We start from the raw sequence: 17798 nt of genomic DNA on the forward strand, positions 1-17798 counted from the left end.
TCCTTCTAACATTTTCAGAGTTTCAGGCTTTACATTGAGGTCCCTGATCCATTTGGAATTGACTTTTGTGCAAGGTGGAAGATGGGGGTTTAGTTTTATTCTTCTACAGGTGGAGATCCAGTTTTGCCAGCACCATTTGCTGAACATGCTGTCTTTCCTCCAGTGAATATTCTTGGCCCCTTTGTCAAATATCAGGTGGCTGAAATTGCATGTACTCATATTTGGGTCTTCAATTTTGTTCCATTGATCTATGGGTCTATTTTTGTGCCAGTACCATGTTGTTTTTATGACTAAGCTCTGTTCTACAGCTTAAAATCTGGTACAGTCATCCCCCCCGGCATTGCTCTTAGTGCTCAGGGTTGCTTTGGCTATCTGAGGTCTTTTGTGTTCCACTCAGGCTGTCTGCTAGGATCTTACTTGAGTGTACTCTTAAATTATGTTGCAGTACATTTTTCAGAGGCATTTCTGAGAGATGCTGCCTTGGGGGATGGAACCTGAGAGTATCTATCTCTCAAGGTTCCACACGGCCTTGCTGTATGTTATCTGAGCACTTCAAAGATAGAGCAAGTTGGCCCTTAACTGGGAAGGCAGACTAATCAGTAATAGACTGCTGCAGCAGGAAGAAGGGGCCAGGGGAACTGAAGTCAACTGATTTGTACAGAGGCTTACAAAGCATCTAAAGGGAGGGTGAGGGAATGAGAGGAAGATAAACAACAGGGTAGTGAAAAATCATGAGAAGCAATAAAGGGAGGGTTGGACCGTGGGAAACACATCTGGGTTTGCTAATTGGCATCTGTCAGAGTTAGGTTCTTATCCTACTGGATTTTGGAGCCAGGAGCTGGGCTTCTAGTACTGAGTAGAAGTAGCAGTTAGTTCTTTTACAGCCTTGAGTTTTCTCAGGTAGAGGCTGAGGGTAGTCCTAGGGATGTAGCTTTGAACCATTGGAAACTCTGCTAGTGTTTTGATTAAATCTTATAGGCCTAGGTTGATACTCAGTCAAGAAGTAGCTCAGGATCTTGGTTAAAGTCTGGTCCAGGTGAGACTCTTTCTTGATTTCACCTGGACAAACAGGTTTAAGAAAAGGACTGAAGCACTAGGGACACCTCCAAAGACATCTACACTAGGATGTATGTTGCACCTGTCAGTCTCACAGTGTCACATGATAGGCTTTGGGGCGGAGCACACTCTCTACAACCTCATCATTCCTGCCCCCCCATCACCATGGGCTTCCCCCTGTTTCAGGTGCTCCAGGCCCTGGAATGTTCATTAATATACTTTGTGGAAAGGTCTTTTGACTGTCATTCATCCTTTGAGATTAATGAACTTCAGTCAAGGTTTTCGCATTTTAAGTTGAATAAGTCATTGTGGAATGAAAATTCTGTACCCTTTACTAATGGATATCTGCGTACTGAGAGGAGGGGTTATCAGTAGGAAACCATGGAGACTTGCCCTTGTGTTGGTAAAACTCCATCACTGAAGCGTGTAGTCAAAAGTGTGGGAGCCCAGACTTCCTCTGACTTTATCATGTAAAAGTTGCTTAACCTTGTCTTCATCATTTTTCTCATTTGCAACAATGGAGGATGCCATGTATTATTATTATTGACTATGTAAATGACAGCCACATGCTCATAGCCAGGGCTTAGTATATACTACTAAACAATTACTTCACCTCAAGTCCACAGTGAAATGGAACTGACAGTCCCTGTCCTTAGGGAGCTTTCAGTCATATCAGATTGCAGAGACCCGCCCTTGTCTATATTGTTCCTGCTAATCTCTCCCTGGAACTGTGACAATCCCAGCACTACAGAGACACAAGGACATTCTCCTCTATGCCTCGTCAGGAACTCAGGGGGACCTCAGGCTTTGTAAACTTAGCTGTTTCCCTTCTGGCAACTTCAGAGGCTTGTGCTCCACTCTCAGCTGTGACTATATTTCATTACCAGCTGCAAAGAGGCACTTATTAGTTGGGAAAGCAAAAGCAGGGCTCAAGTGGACAATTTTCCAAATGTGGGCTTGGAGCAACAGACATGAGTAGTCTCACTCCTCTAAAACATCACAGAGAAAACCTCAGGACTAGAAGTGTTCCCAAGGGCCATCTGATAATCCCATGTAATTTTAAAATTGCTCTGTATACAGCATTTCCTCAAAACATGAAAGCACTTCAAACCCGGAAAAGCTAACTACACAAAAGGATGCTGATAGGACCATCTGTGCTCTCATCCCTGTTGCCTACAGGCAAAGATGTTGCCATGTCAAGTAATGTCAAGTAGCCAAGCGAAGAGTGTTATTGAACAGAGAACAATGTTCCTTGGGTCCAAGAGGAAGAGGAGGAATTAGAGACACAGAACCACCAGGTCCTGAGAGGTTGCCTGGATATTCTATCATCTATAGAATGGGAATGTTGACTAAGAAATGCAGAGATGTGCATAACAGTTTGTTCCTTAAAATCAAACCAAAGCAAAGCAGTAATAGTCATGAGAAAGTGATAGCAGACATACAGGTACTCAATGTCTGGTGTGGCCACAGTCTCATTTTTAAGGACCTAACAGAGATTTCAAAATCCTTGCCATCTCAGGCTGGAGAGATGGCTCAGTGGTTAAGAGTGCTGGCTGCTCTCGCAGAGGACCCAGGTTCAAATCCCAGGACCTACATGGTGGCTAACCGTCTGTAACTCCAGTTCCAGAAGATCTGATGCTTTCTTCTGACCTCCCTGGGCATTGTGCAATGTGGGTGCACCCACACACATGCAGGCAGTATACTCATGCACATAGAATAAAAATAAATTAAAAAAAAATCCTTGCCACCTCTATTCCCTTCTTGCTTCCCTACAACTCCTAGAAGTGTGCATAACTAAGGGGGATGAGATGGAGGCCCCAGGCGGGAGAGGAGCAGCCACGTAGGGGTGGCTGATGGCAGAGACAGTTCTGGGACCTAGCCTCTCCTTCAAAGCCTTCTCCTTCTGGGGAACTGGAGGCCCCCATTGAGGGGAGATGTTTGCACCAGTACTCAGAGAGATGGGACTAGAAGCTTGGAAATTTCTGTACACTGCTGTTCACGCACCCTCACTGGAGTTTCTTTCCAGATCAACAGACTGGTGATCGGGCATGACAGCTCAGGCATGCATGCAGGCTGGTTCCTGGGTAGCGTCCAGATCCGTGTGCCTCGCCAAGGCAAGCAGTACACCTTCCCTGCCAATCGCTGGCTGGATAAGAACCAGGCTGATGGGCGTCTGGAGGTGGAGCTCTACCCCAGCGAGGTCGTGGAGATCCAGAAATGTACGGAGGAGGCTGGGTGGGGCCTCAGCATTGTTTCCCCTGTGCAATGGGGGGTGGGGGGCAGATAGAGTCATCCAAAGTAGTTGAAGCCATTTAGTGACTGGGTCTTATCTCCACATATTGAGGCAATGGGGGGAGGTCTGTGGGGAGACATTGGAGGCTTCCAGTTGCCCCTGGTACCAATGGGCCTGAGAGGCAAGGGCTCATTTCACAGATGGGAAAAATGAGGACCCAATGACTGAAACTTTTTTTTCTGGAGAAAATACAGGAAAAACATTAGGAAATGTATATTCTCAACCTTGTAGCAAAGAATGGGGGTGTAGTTTACACCTTTCCCTGGGAAGACTGGCTGAGGAGGTCCAACTTTTCATTCATTTATTCAGTAAATATCTACTAAGGTTTCTCTGGCTAGCCCTACCTTGGGATTTTTGGAGGCAGCTGTCAGCAAAACAGACCAAACCCAGTCCCCCTGAGACAGTGAACCAAGAGCTGAATAGACAAGGGAGAAGTCCGAGAGGAACAGAGCAGGGTAAGAGGGTAGCACTGGGGTGAGTGAGGAGCTTTGTGGACAGGATTATCTGAGGAGCTGAAAGTCAAGGCGGCCCTGTCCTCCACTGTACATAATGTCATGGTATGTCAGAGACTCCTGAGAGTGTCTAGTGGCTAAGAGAGACCGTGGGACCACAGCCTGGAAGGACAATGTTTCTCCCTGGCCACTGCACGTCCACATCTCTCCTGAGAACATCTGCCCCCAGTTTTCTCCCCAGGGAGCTTCTCGAGAAGCAGACCCAGGCCAAGGAAGCTCTTCCTTGAGCAGGACACAAAGCATATTTTTCCTATGTGCATTTCATCTCCCAGCCTATCCAGTCGCTCCTCAAGGGCCAGGTCTTACACTTGTGCTTTCCAGTGGTACATGCCAATATGAGAAACCACCTCTGCCCTGCCTTCTTTCATGAATTCAAGCTTTGTTTCCAACAAAGTCAAGAAAATAGATAAAAAGAAAATAAGCAGTATTTCTCTTCCTTCTTGTCTTACCCTCTCATTTCTCAGAAGTAACAACCTTAGTTACTTTAGCTTGTTCCTCTGAAACTTAGCTTTTAATAATATGCTTATTAGTAATATGCTTCTTAATAATATGCTTATTCACTTTTTCATTTTTTATACTTAGACACTATCTATGGATATCCTCTTATGGGATAAGATGATTGAGTTCTTTTAACACATATTCATATACATATGTATACACGTGTGCATATGTGCATGTACTTTCTTCCAGTTTTCAATACAATTAAACCAATATTCAATCTTTACACTGCTATGACTGTATTATTCACTGCTAAGTCACTTGCTGTATGATGATTGCATTGCACTTTGCACAACTTCTCTTTCTTTCTGGAGTTGCCAAAAACATCATTTGTCATTTTCTCTGTGCCCATTGTGTCAGCCTGTAGAGCTGCTGTAACAGCATGACTCCCCTTGGCTTGGAGAAGGCTACCTTTACTCCCTGGGATGTCACATGCTCTCTTCTCACTGCTCACATACTTTTCACTGCTGTCTCACTGTGTGTCCAAATTTCTACTTCCTAAAAGGACACTCATATTATTAGAGTTCACCCTATGAGTCTTACTTAAACTTAATTCTCTCTTTATAAACTGGCACATTGCATTTTTATTTGGTGTGTGTGTGTGTGTGTGTGTGTGTATGTGTGTATGTGTGCATGTGCCCATGCACATGCTACAGCGCACATGTGGAGATCAGAAAACAACCTACAGGTGTGTTTTCTCCTTCCTGGGGAGCAAAGTCAGATTTCAGGCTTAGGAGATAAGCAAGACTTACCCACTGAGCTGTCTCTCATGGCCCTAATTGCCTCTTTAAAATTCTTATCTCTAAATACAGTTGTACTATGAAGCATTGGGGGTAGGTGCTTCAACATAAGAATTAAGCAGGTTGCAATTCAGTCCTGTGATGGTTTGAATGAGAAATACCCCCTATAGGCTCAAGTATTTGAACTTGGTCTCCAATTGATGGCACTCTTTGGGGATGTTATGGAACCTTTTGGAGGAACAGTCTTGTTGGAAGAAGCAAGTAACTGGGGGAGAACTCTGAGAGTTTATAGCCTCGACACTTTCTGCTTCCTTTGTGTGGTAGAGATGTGATCTCTCAGGTTCCTGCTCTGGCTGCCTGCTACCATCCCCACCCCCCATTATGGACTTTCCTTCTGGAACCCTAAGCCAGATAAACGTTCTTCTAGAAGCTACTTCTGGTCATGGTATTTTATCACAGCACCAGAAAAGAAACCCATATAAGTCCTAACATAATCTTATCACTAAATCTCCAACAGGCTAACGTTCTTTCCATCTAGTTCACATTGCTCCCATCTCCCTTCCAAGACTCCTCTGAAAGCTTCTGTCCTGTAGTTTGTCACACAGCAGTCCCTCATGGACTTTGTTGTTGACCATCTTTTTGAAGACGCTTCAGTTTTTTCCTGGACTGGACCTCCTGTCTGGGCCTCTGTGACTTCCTCTGTTTCATTCCTACCTTCCTCAAAAAGTTGTGGAAAGAGAACTGTGGTGCTTCTGCAACTGTCTCTGACTCTCAAATTGATTCAATTTGCCATTTATAGACTCCTGAGTTGAAGCTCACCTTCCTTAGAGTTTATTCTTCCGTCTTCCAGCTCCTAGAGTTGTAGGTGAGAAACCTGGTGTCATTCTGCCAGCCAACTCTGATTTTCCTTCTCTAGATGCTCAGAGCACCCACCTCTCACCTGACATTCTGAAATGTGATGCTCTTACAATTGGGGCGTGGCTTCTTCCCTCTGCTCTGGAAACTTGTGAACTCTTTCAGTCTAGATGCACTTCTGGTTTTAGTTTTTGCATTATCTCTCCAACAACTTCCAACTCTATTTTCTCGGCTCTCTCTAGAACTGAATTCTTAATTAGATACTGGTTTCCTCTGATTGTCTTACCTTTTCTTTGCCATTTTTGTTCTTAGGAGATTTCCTCTCTTCTTTTAAGAAATGTCTTTGACTTTATCATTGCTGTTAAACATTTGATTTCAAGCCACCAGATTTTAGTTCCCCATAATCCATTCTTGTCTCTGGATCCTCACTGTTCTCTTTTCTCAAGTTGTCTACAACACATGGCTGCCTATGGGGCTGTGAGCTGAGCGGGGGCAGGGAGTGGGTCTCCTCTCCTTATGGGTTGTTAGCTTCCACAGGAGCTTCACCTTGTCCACACACTTCCCAGCATTGATTTCAGCTGAACCTAGTATCTGCAGTTCAGACTCTTAACCAGTCCTCTTATTTCCAGCCCCAGGGTTCTCACAGTACCATGGTGAGAACCATGGTAATGGAAGGTCATCTTACTGAAAGTAACTGAACTGGGGGATGACTCAGTAAAGTGCTTGCTGCACAAACATAAGGATCTGAGTTTGGATCCCTGGCACTCATGTAAAAGCTAGGTGTGGAGCTGGAGAGATGGCCCAGTGGTTAAGAGCACTAGCTGCTCTTTTAAAGGACCCGAGTTTGATTCCCAGCACCCACGTGGCACTAACAGCTGTCTGTATCTCCAGTTCCAGGGGATCCAACACCCTCTTCTGGCCTCTGCAGGCATTGCACGACATTAGGTGCACTTACATACATGCAGGAAATAGTCTCATACACACAAAATAAAAATAAATTTAAAAAAAGCTAGGTTGGTGGCATATGTCTGTAATTTCAACACTGAAGGGGTCAGGGACAGGAGACATAGATGGATCTATGGAGCTCACTGACCAGGTGGTGAGCTATACGTTCAATGAGAGACCCTGTCTCAAAAAAAAAAAAAAAAAGATGGAGAACAATGGAGACAGACACCCAATGTTGGTATCTGACCTCTACATACACCCTCATTACCTGGAAAGAAATCAAGATATTGTCTTAATAAGGACAATCCTCATAGCATTAACAAGCAACATAGTGCTACTGTTCTTCAGGGAAATACTTCCGCTCCATTTGCAAATGCCCTCTACTGATAATGCATTTCCACCCTCCAACACCTTGATAAACATTACTTCAGTGTACTTCATGCACTGATATCATCTGAAGATGCTTATAGTTAAATGAGCACTCTCCCTCAACCTCATGTCCTTTACTGATATAACAGAAAATAAATACACATTTTGCTTCTTTCTGCCCCATGATGTCTGCCCTGGTCAGGATCAGTATCTTTATTTTACTTTATTTTTGCTGCCATAAAGCAATACCACAGACTAGATAATGTGAATGAACATGGTTTCATTGGCTTAAAGGTCTGTATGCTGGGAAGTTCAGTATCACAGTGCTGGCATCTGATGACAGCCTCCTTTCTGCATTATAATGTGGCAGATGGGGACAGAGGAAGGAGGGGATGAACTCAAATTTCTGATCCTTCAGGCCTGAGTCTTCGTGGTCTAATCGCTTCTTAAAGACCCTACCTCTTTAATAAATTTCAAGAAGAGTTTTGAAGGGAACATTCAAACTACAGCAGGTAGGCAGACCATAGAGAGTGCCACATAGCACATTTAGTCCTCCTCATTCCTAGTCCCCAAGGACACATGTGGGGCAATGGATAACTGGACACAGGGTCTGATTGCTTAGATTTGCCATTTTCACCACCTAGTCAATTCCTTTAAGCCTCAGCTGGTCCATCTGTGAAATGTCTGCTCAAGATGTTAGGGAGGTTTGACAAGATGATGCTTGTGAAGCAGCAGTCATGCAGACAGGCTTGGAACATGCCTGTTTGTTGCTATCAGTGTTGTTATTACTAACTATCTCATTTCTCCCACATTTGTCCACCTAGTGGTCCATTATGAGGTTGAGATTTGGACAGGGGATGTGGGTGGTGCAGGCACCACTTCCCAAGTCTATCTGCAGATCTATGGTGAGGAAGGCAAGACCGCAGTGCTCTTCCTATCCAGCCGCTCCAAAGTGTTTGATCGAGCATCCAAGGATATATTCCAGGTGCGTGGGAGTGAGGCTGTGTGGGTGCCAACAGAGGTCTGGTAGGTGCTAAGGTGTTACCCTAAGTGATTTATTTTCTCAGTCAACACCCACTGAGAACAAACTGGCTTGCTCCAGCTTAATGGGAAATGCTGTCTGGAGGACAGATTGGTCTGAGGTTCCTTTGATTTCCTGGGGCATTTGTGGAAGCAACAAGCCGTATAAAGTTTTGAACTGCAGATGAGAAAACCTGGATGCTGGGCCAAATTCTGCCTTGTCGACATGAACAGTAATGGCTTTTTCTAGACCTGTGTTTGGTGCCTGAAATGACCAAGGGTTCTCAAATCCTGGCCTCATGTTTGAATTACCTTGGGATTGTAAACAACAACAAAAAAGGTCCTGTCCACACCTCAGACCAGTCACATCGGTCTCTGCAGGTGGAATGTGTTCTCTGAGATGTCTTTCTTTTAAAAGTTCTGGCAGTGATAACAACACACTGTCAAGTCTGGAGTCGCTGATTCTTGCTTCACTAATGATGGCACCAGGGGTGGGTTCTTCCACTTCTTCTATGGCTCTGCCTCTGTACTTCTCCCAGGCCTGGTGACAAGTCCATGCTTCTCAGGCAGGACCCTGGGGGATGGTGAGCTTCCTCTCCTCATATTGCCCGTCCTGTCAAGAAGGAAAAAAGATCTGAATAGGAGCACTGTTGGCAGGAGAGGAGGCTATAAGGGACACTGAGTATTTATGTTGGACATGAGAGAATGTGTATATGTATATGTGTGTGCGAGCACATGTGTGTTTATCTACAGATGTGTATATAGGAAGCATGCTCATGCTGGGTGTTCCGTGTGTATTCTTGTACCACAGATTCCTTGCCTTTCAGGGAAGAGCTCTTTCCCAGTGCCCAGGGAAGGTCCTAGCTGTGTTGGAGGCTAGGCCAGGCTCACAGATGTCTGAAACATTAGAGTTACAGGGCCTTCATTGGGTCAAATGTCTTCATACGCTACTAACAAGGACCAGGTCTATGTATTTGACATTTCTGAGCCTCAACTTCCTTCTTTCGTCCAACCTAACTTTGTAATCCCTGCCTGGCTGACTTCACAGTCCTGTAGCAATAAAAACAATCAGCGTCAGATAATACACCTGGGAAACTGTAACCAGTTACTGAGATGTGGTTGAGCAGTGCATAGTCCCCTTTCCCTAAGTCACCACAAAAGATAAGTTCTGCTTCACCTAGGTGCTGGACACCTTCTTCACTGGTAATTTTCTTACAGAGGCAGATTGGCTCTATACTGGTTTCCTGAATAGGAAGCCAGGGGACCTGTGCTCTTATCTAACTGGAATTGAAATGTAGAGCACTGAGTAACTATTGGACAACCGTGTACCTCAGATTCCCCTGTCTCTCAAATGAGATAACTGATTGACTTTGAAAAAAGTCAAACATCAAGCAGACTCAATGTCTAGGTGCTTAAGAGGAGCCAGCTGTAACAGACCTCACATGAGCCTCCCCCAAGGTCTGAACCGCAGTACAGGTCTTCCCAAGAATGTGACTCAGGACACAGTGACAGTGCAATCTGAGGCTGAGGCTGAGCCACTGTGTACTAGGCCAGTGGGGAGAGACACAAAATGATTGTCCTTGTCCTTAAAAGGAACCCATGGCTTATATTAGCTAATTTTTTCATTGCTGTGACAAAATACTTGAAAAAAATTAACTCAAGCAATAAGGGGTTTATTTTCATTTATGGCTTAGAAGGGATACAGTCCATCATGACAGGGCAGCAGAAATGTGAGGCAGCTTGCTACATTGCATCCATAGTGAGGAAGCAGAGATTAGAGAGTAAGCTTGGCCAGGCTATAAAAACTTGAGGCTCACTCCTAGTGATTCACTTCCTCAAGCAAAGCTCCACCTCCTAAAGGTCTTACAACCTTCTAAAACAGCATCTGGGGACCAGGTGTTCAAACACATAAGCTTATAGGGACCATTTCACATTCAAACCACAACAGAGTCTCCAGAAGACCAAGATGAAAGTCAGGTCATGACAGGACCAGAGCCAACAGTCCTGTCATCAGGTGTCCCTTTTGAGCTCAGAGGAAGGGATGCCTGCCAAGCCAAGGCTATGTGCTTGGGAGGATTAGGACCTCTGGGGAAATGGGTGAGGGTTTTGTTTGTTTTTATTTCTTTTTAACTAAAAAAATTTTTTTTGCTTTACTTTTATTTTTATGTGTATGTGTGTATTACATGCATGTATGTAAGTGCACCTGTGTCGTGCAATGCCCAATGGAGGTCAGAAGACGACATCAAATTCCCATGGAACTGGAGTTATGGACAGTTGTTAGCCAACACGTGGGTGCTGAGAATTGAGCCTGGGTCCTCAGCAAGAACAGCCAGTGCTCTTAACTGCGAGCCATCTCTCCAGTCCCCTGTTTGCTTACTTTTTTCAGAAAACATTGTTTTCTTATTGTCAAAATTATACCTGTCTAATAGTGAACATATTTGTAAAGAGAACTCATAAAGACGCATTTTTAAAAAGTAGTAACGAGGCACAGGATTATGAATAGGTTGAAGGTGAGGGGTAAAAAAGGAATAACACCAGGCCTGGCATGGCGGGGGCACTGAATGAGAGAGTGATGGAAGCAGGAATAGAAGGCAACTAGGGAAGGGGGTGAGAGAAGATGAACAGGGAAATCAGCTTAGCCATTGCAGAAGTGAGAAACAGGTGTAAGTAAGGCGGGGGCCAGGCTGGGTGGAGAGAGGAAACCTCTGAAACTTCTGAGCAAAGGCCTCTGCACACTGCATCTCAGAACCCAGGCAGCATTGGCTTCATGGGGAGGCTGGGAGGATGCCAGGAGCCATGCCAGCCACTGCCCTGCACTTTGCACAGCTGGAGGCGGCAGACGTGGGTGAGATCTACAAGATCCGACTGGGACACACAGGCGAGGGATTTGGGCCCAGCTGGTTCGTGGACACTGTGTGGCTGCGGCACTTGGTGGTACGGCAGGTGAACCCCACACCTGAGGAGGAGGCCCGGAAAAAGAAGGAGAAGGATAAATTGCGGCAGCTGCTCAAGAAGGAGAGGCTGAAGGCCAAGCTACAGAGAAAGAAGAAGAAGAAGAAAAAGAAGGGTAGTGATGAGGAGGAGGAGGATGAGGATGAGGAGTCCTCATCGGAAGAGTCCTCATCAGAGGAGGAGGAGGAGGAAGAGACAGAAGAGGAGGAGGAAGAGGAGGAGTTTGGGCCAGGGATGCAGGAGGTGATTGAGCAGTACAAGTTCGAAGCCCACCGCTGGCTGGCCCGGGGCAAGGAAGACAATGAACTTGTTGTGGAACTGGTCCCAGCTGGTCAGCCTGGTCCTGAGCGTAAGCCTGAGAAGGGCCCATGTGTCCCCTAGAGGGACCAGGGAGGGGGCAGGGTGACTCAGTGTCCCTCAGACAGAGGCTGGGTAGATGGAACCCCATTGTGGTTCATTAATAGCTCTCATGACCTGCACTTGGAAAGCCACCATTGACCTCTCTGTTTGCGGCTAAGCATTGCCCTTGACCTAAGGCTCTTAAGAGGAAACATGGCTTAGGGAGGAGCTCTCATACAGCTCAACATATCCAAATATGGGGGACTAAGGTAGCAGCTAAGCATTGCCCTTGACCTAAGGCTCTTAAGAGGAAACATGGCTTTGGGAGGAGCTCTCATACAGCTCAACATATCCAAATATGGGGGACTAAGGTAGGAGGGTTGCTGAGACCCAATGGCTCTTGGTTTTATGGTGAAGTCAAGTCTTGGGAGGAGGGCAGGCTGATATGGTCATAACTATAGAACATTCCTGTTTCCAGGATCCACATGGAACTGAGGGCTGGGCCTCAGCTCCATTTCATGGCTCTGGTATCCTCAATGCTGACTCTTTCTGTGTCTCCAGCCAATACCTATGAGGTCCAGGTGATCACAGGGAATGTGCCCAAGGCTGGCACGGATGCCAATGTCTACCTGACCATCTATGGTGAGGAATATGGGGACACAGGCGAGCGGCCCCTGAAGAAGTCAGACAAGTCCAACAAGTTTGAGCAGGGTCAGGTAGGGTAAGGGCTGGCTGGCTCCTGGGTGGTTGGGTCTCAGACATGGAGCATTTTGCCTTCTGATGATTCCCACAGCAGCCTCAAACAGCACCATGTCTGCAGTGTGTTTAAGAGGATACTAACATCAATCATGTGAAGTTTTGTGGTGGGGGGGGGGATAGAGAGAATTACAGGCAGGTTTCTGCCTGTGAAACCCACAGGCTAGCTGGTCCTTGGAGCAAGCAGAGAAGAACATCTGGTGGTAGGTGCTCAGACCTGACTGAGCTGAGCAGGGTTTCTGAAGAAAAGGCTCACCATTAAGGAGCCTTGGGAAAGACTGGTAGTGTAGCTCAGTGGCACAGCACTTGCCTGACATGTACTAAGCCCTGGATTTGATCATCAACACCACAAAACAAACAGAAACTCTTTGGCCCATGGCTACATGCCTGTAAGCCCAGTGCTTGGGTGGCTAAACCAAGAATATAGCAAGTTTGAGGTTAGCCTTGGCTATATAGTAAGACCCTGTCTCAAAACCCAAAGAAAGGGACTTTGGGGAAGGGTTGGTGAGAAGGAATGATGGAACTGGGCAGATGAGTATCTAGTGGTGTGACAGGGGCATCAAGACTCTTGCTGAAGACAGGACTGCATGAGCAGAGACTAGAAGGTGGGAGAGAAGGCCAGTGTGAGGACCATGTGTCCCCTCCTAGACTGCCCAGCAGTTGAGAAGCTTGGCTGAGACCAGGGAAGAACACCTGTGTGGTGGGGCTACGATCTTAAAGACAGACTGATGGGGCTGGAGAGATGAGAAATGTAAAAGAAAAAAACATTGTGTATAGAGGAGCAAAGGAGAGTTACAGCAGACTTCTCATCAGAAATGAAACCATGTAGGTCAGAAGATAATGGAGAGACAGTGTAAAAAGACTAAAAGGAGGGGCTGGAGGGATGGCTTAGCGGTTAAGAGCACTGGTTAAAAGACAGGCTGAAAAGCCTGAGCTCTGTCCTGAGGAGTGGAAACGAAGATGAGATACATGGACCTTACTCTTCCTTATGTAAGGGAAAGACATGAAAAAGAAAGCTGTTGTGCTGTCCTGTGAGCCCATGTGAAATCCCATCCCTTCCCTCACTCTCCTTTTCTAGCCCCTGTCCCCAGACCAGGTTCTCTCAACACATGAAGTGACAGTAAACTAAATCCATTCAAATACTTTCAAGCTCCTCACATGCTCTATTTCTATCCTTCCCCACCCTGCTTTCCTTTCAGCATCCTTCCCATTGAGTTTTGGGGTTTGTCTCTGATTTTCAGTGCCCACCTTGGAAAGCAGTAGCCCTTACTATATTCCTAGATTGAGGGAAATTGCTAGGGAGGACAAATTGGTACAGTGGGTGCAATATGAACACTGACTGCACATTAGAGAACAGCACAGTCACATGCCACATTTCAGTCGATAATGAATGGTGTATATGATGTGGTTCTGTTAAGATATCATCTAGTGACATCACAACCTTCTTAAATTTTGTAAGCATATTCTATATGATGTTTATATAATGACAGAATTAACCTAGCAACAGGTTTCTCAGAACATTATCCCTACTGTTAAGTGACCCATGACTATATTGTGTTGAAGTTAAATTTCCTGAATTGATCACTGTTCGTAAGAATCCATGTTGAATATTTAGGGGTAAAGGATCATGGTACCTACTACCTACTTTCAACTGATCCATAAAAACTAGACAAAGAGAGTAAGAACAGAAAAAAGGGAAGAAATGGAATACTTCAGCAAGGGATGCACAGAGGAGCAGGATCTCAGAGGAAGCAGGCCAAGCTTGTTTCTATTTTTGCAAGTTTTCTGAAGATTTTAAATCCCTTTCAACAAAAAGAGCTTTATCCAGAAAACCCCATTCACTTATGGGTTCCCCATGTCACCTTTTTTCCCCTCTGGTACATGTGGCAGCCATAATCATATGCAGGGCTCACATTCCATCTTCCTACCGAAATGAGGAACAAGCCCAAATCTTTTTTGTCAGTCACCTTGGATCTGCTCAGAACTGCTTCATAGCAGGCACTTAATAAAAACGTATGATTGAAGGAGATTGGGCACATGTACAAACCAAGAATAGGGTACTCTTGTACTTCCTACCCCCACACACATCATAAATGTGATACCCAGTCCACCTGTTTTCTCTGTTCTGCCTCTCTGAAGATCACCATCTTTCTCTTTCCTCTACCTTCCTTGATACAATGAGAGTGACAAGACATCTTATAGGCCCAGGTTAATAAAAACCAATAATCTTAGCACTTGGGAGCCAGGGGCAGGAAGATGATAAGCTCAAGGTCAGCTAAAGCCACATGCAGAGACTTCATTTTTTAAAATGTATAGAGAAAGCCAGATATGGTGGCTCACGCCTGAAGTCCCAGCACTTGGGAGGCAGAGGCAGGCGGATCTCTGTGAGTTCAAGCCCAGCCTGGTCTCCATAGTGAGTTCCAGGCCAGCTGGAACCAAAAAGAGAAAAAAAAGATGTATAGAACAAATACCAAACTAATGAGCTGCATTTTCCTCTATCCTACAGCTGATTGCCTTGGGTCTTATGGTCTACCTCTGGGTGCTTGGGTCCTTGAGAGGGTGGAGCTAATGGAAAGGTGAGGAGAGACAGGTCTCACCCCTCTGAGTGATACTTTCACTCTTCTAGACAGACACCTTCACCATCTATGCCATTGACCTGGGGCCTCTGGCCAAGATTCGGATTCGCCACGACAACACAGGCAACAGACCAGGCTGGTTCCTGGACCGAATAGACATCACAGACATGAATAATGAGATCACGTAAGTGATCTGGAGGGGGAGAGAGAGAAGGCCATGCCTGGCACTAAGATAGTCCAAGAGAGGGGACAAGGTATTGGAAAGTGACACCTGAGGGTGAGGGTGGGTTTGGCTGAGTTCAGGGTGGGCTTGACCTATAAAGGGGTCTGAGTTGGCATGGCTTCTCTCTTGTTCCTCCCAGAGTTCAGCTGATAGCCTGGTAGAATACCTGCTCCAGCACCTCATGTCCATTCATTCTGAGAGGTCAGATAATCAAACCCTATATAGTTCCACTAGTCTGGTCTCCATATCCAGGCTCAGCTCGCCCACAAGACTCTCCATGGAGAAAACAGCTTACAGAACCTAGTTTTAATGTTCTGGGGACCAGAGATGGGCAACCCTTTCTGTAAGGGCCAGGTAGAAAATATTTCCAGCTTTGTACACCATTTGATTGCTACAAAAGCCACTCTACTGGTAAACTGCAAAAGCAGCCTTAGATGATGTTTAAGTGGGAGGATGTGGCTCTGTTCCAACAAAACTTCATTTATGGACATTAAAGCTTGAACTTCATGTCACAAAATAATATTATTCTTTAGGCTATTTCCTCCCAGCCATTTACAAATGCAAAAATCTGTTCTTAGCTTGATATATGTAAGCATGTGGTGGGCTGGACTGGCTCCTATGGGAGTGTAGCAACCTCCTGACCTACGCTGGGAAGTAATGATTGGTCATTCCCATAGGTTTGAAGGAAAGGAGGAGCCCTATCCCCAAAGCCAGTTGGTACCAGAGCAAGACCTGAACTCCAAACCATCGATGTGGGCTGTGGTGGTTTTCCTTTCATTAAGTCACACTGCCTCCAGGATGAGAGGAATCCAGGGGTACTTGAAATAAAAGAAGGCCCCCCATGTGGAGTGCAGTGAGGCAGAGGAAAGCATGCCAGCTCCAGAGTGGGTGTCAGGACTACTGAGGACCCGACAATGCCTGAGATTTAGTGATCCCATTGTAGATAAATATTTGTTGAATAGATGTCTTCGCCTGCAGCCTTTTATGTCTTGGATCACACCCCCTTGTTGGGCTAAGCTGTGCAGAGCAGGGGATGACAGGGTTCATCCTATTGCCCACAATGCCCTTCCTCACCCTCCATAGGGACCCAAGGCACACCTCCCAAATGGCTCAGTGTTCCAGTTGTCAAAATAATGCAATGGCTGGGTGCCAGGGTCCTAACCTGGGGTTGGTCCTGTGCCGGAACTGTGCCAGTTCACCCTGCACAAGTCATTGCATCTTTATGGCTGTCATTTCCTTTTCTAATAAATAGGCTTGGTGATACCGCCACACTTACTCCCCAAGATGTTCCTGCAAGACCAAGGGTTCTCAGCTCAGGACAGAGTGCTGCTGAGATCCAGGCTGGAGGCAGACAACACCCAGCTTTCTCTTCCTGCTCAGTCAGGATTAGTTAGTCTGTTCTGTTGATTTGACATTTCTGGTCCAGCCCAGCAAGTTAAAAATTATTATAGCTATGTAGTCTATTTGAATATCTGTCAGTTCTTATCCTCTTTCATTATTCCTTAAAAATATCAGTCATTATTATCTTTTTCAAATAAAGGCATTAAGTGATTTGAAAAAAATGTCTTCTAGGGATTTTTAAATTTTCTGCCATTAAACATGTATGTGAAGAATTGTATATTTGGACTATTAAGTGCCACCACCCAGGTACATTTCTCCTCTTGCCCAACTGTTCCTTTACGCATTTCAGTAATTCTTGACAGTTTTCTACTCCTAACAGCTCCCCATTCTTGTTACGTTTATATCCAGTATAGTAAATTTAGGTGGCTCTTGTGAGTGAAACCTCGCTGTTCTTTCTCTTGCCATTTCTTTCCCTCACTCCCTCCCTCCCTCCCTCCTTCCCTCCACTCTTCCTTCCCCATCTCTTCTTCCTGCCCCATCCTTTTCTGTGCGTGTCACTGGCTTGTGCTTTGTTAATATAAGCTCTTTTCTGTACAGGCTCTGTAATGAGCTGGCTTCAACAACCTTCACGTGGATACTGAGCACTGCTTAATCTGGTAGAAAGACAGAAATTCACATAAGTCTAGAATCTCAGCAGCAGATCTTTAGGAGAGATGTTGTCAGCCATGAGAGGTTACAGGCATTCCTTGGGGCCTCTCAGCCTTTGCAGCTCAGGAAGACGGGCTCTGCAGCCAGGAGGATTTGAGATCCCTCATCTGCCTGGGATCCAGGCAGCAGCCTCCCTTCAGACTGGACCTCCTTGACCCCTGCCTCATACCCACTCCAAATCTGCTGGCAGAATGTGGTGGCCCTTGGCTCAGAAGAGCATGATTCTGTTTTTGTAGCTCTATCCTACCGCTCCACCCCTTGATCACAACCTTCTGATTTGCCAATTGTGCCACCCGGGCTCAGTGACCAGAATCATTTAGGCTTCTGCTCCAACACCTACAGAGGCACCCATCTCCCAGAGGAGGAAGCCAAGTATTTCCCGCCAGGCCTGCTCCGTGTCCCTTCCTAGATCTTAATCTGGTTCCTTCCTACCCTGCCCTCACCTTGCTCATTTCTTGCTGTTTCTTGAGCCAAACAAAAATGTTCCCACCTGGAGCCTTTGCAATGGCAGTCCCCTCTCCTGGGCACTCCTTCCCCAGGGCTTCCTCTCACTATGTTAGGCAGGTCTCTGCCTAGGTGTTATAGCCTTATTGAGGCCTGGCATGCCCTCTCTGC

At 45.9% G+C, this 17798-nt stretch overlaps 1 protein-coding gene across 1 annotated transcript in view; it reads left to right on the forward strand.

Moving 5' to 3' along the window:
* Loxhd1 (lipoxygenase homology domains 1) overlaps positions 1 to 17798 on the forward strand; it is a gene marked incomplete in the record, with an annotated part of 174362 nt that overhangs the window by 77419 nt on the left and 79145 nt on the right. Inside the window, 5 exon segments of the mRNA XM_017796306.1 lie at positions 3083 to 3275; positions 8093 to 8253; positions 11115 to 11589; positions 12141 to 12295; positions 14962 to 15095. Coding sequence (XP_017651795.1) covers positions 3083 to 3275; positions 8093 to 8253; positions 11115 to 11589; positions 12141 to 12295; positions 14962 to 15095 — 1118 coding nt within the window.

This window comes from Nannospalax galili, unplaced genomic scaffold (genome assembly GCF_000622305.1).
Source record: "Nannospalax galili isolate Female #2095 unplaced genomic scaffold, S.galili_v1.0 scaffold169, whole genome shotgun sequence".
Lineage (NCBI taxonomy): Eukaryota > Metazoa > Chordata > Mammalia > Rodentia > Spalacidae > Nannospalax > Nannospalax galili.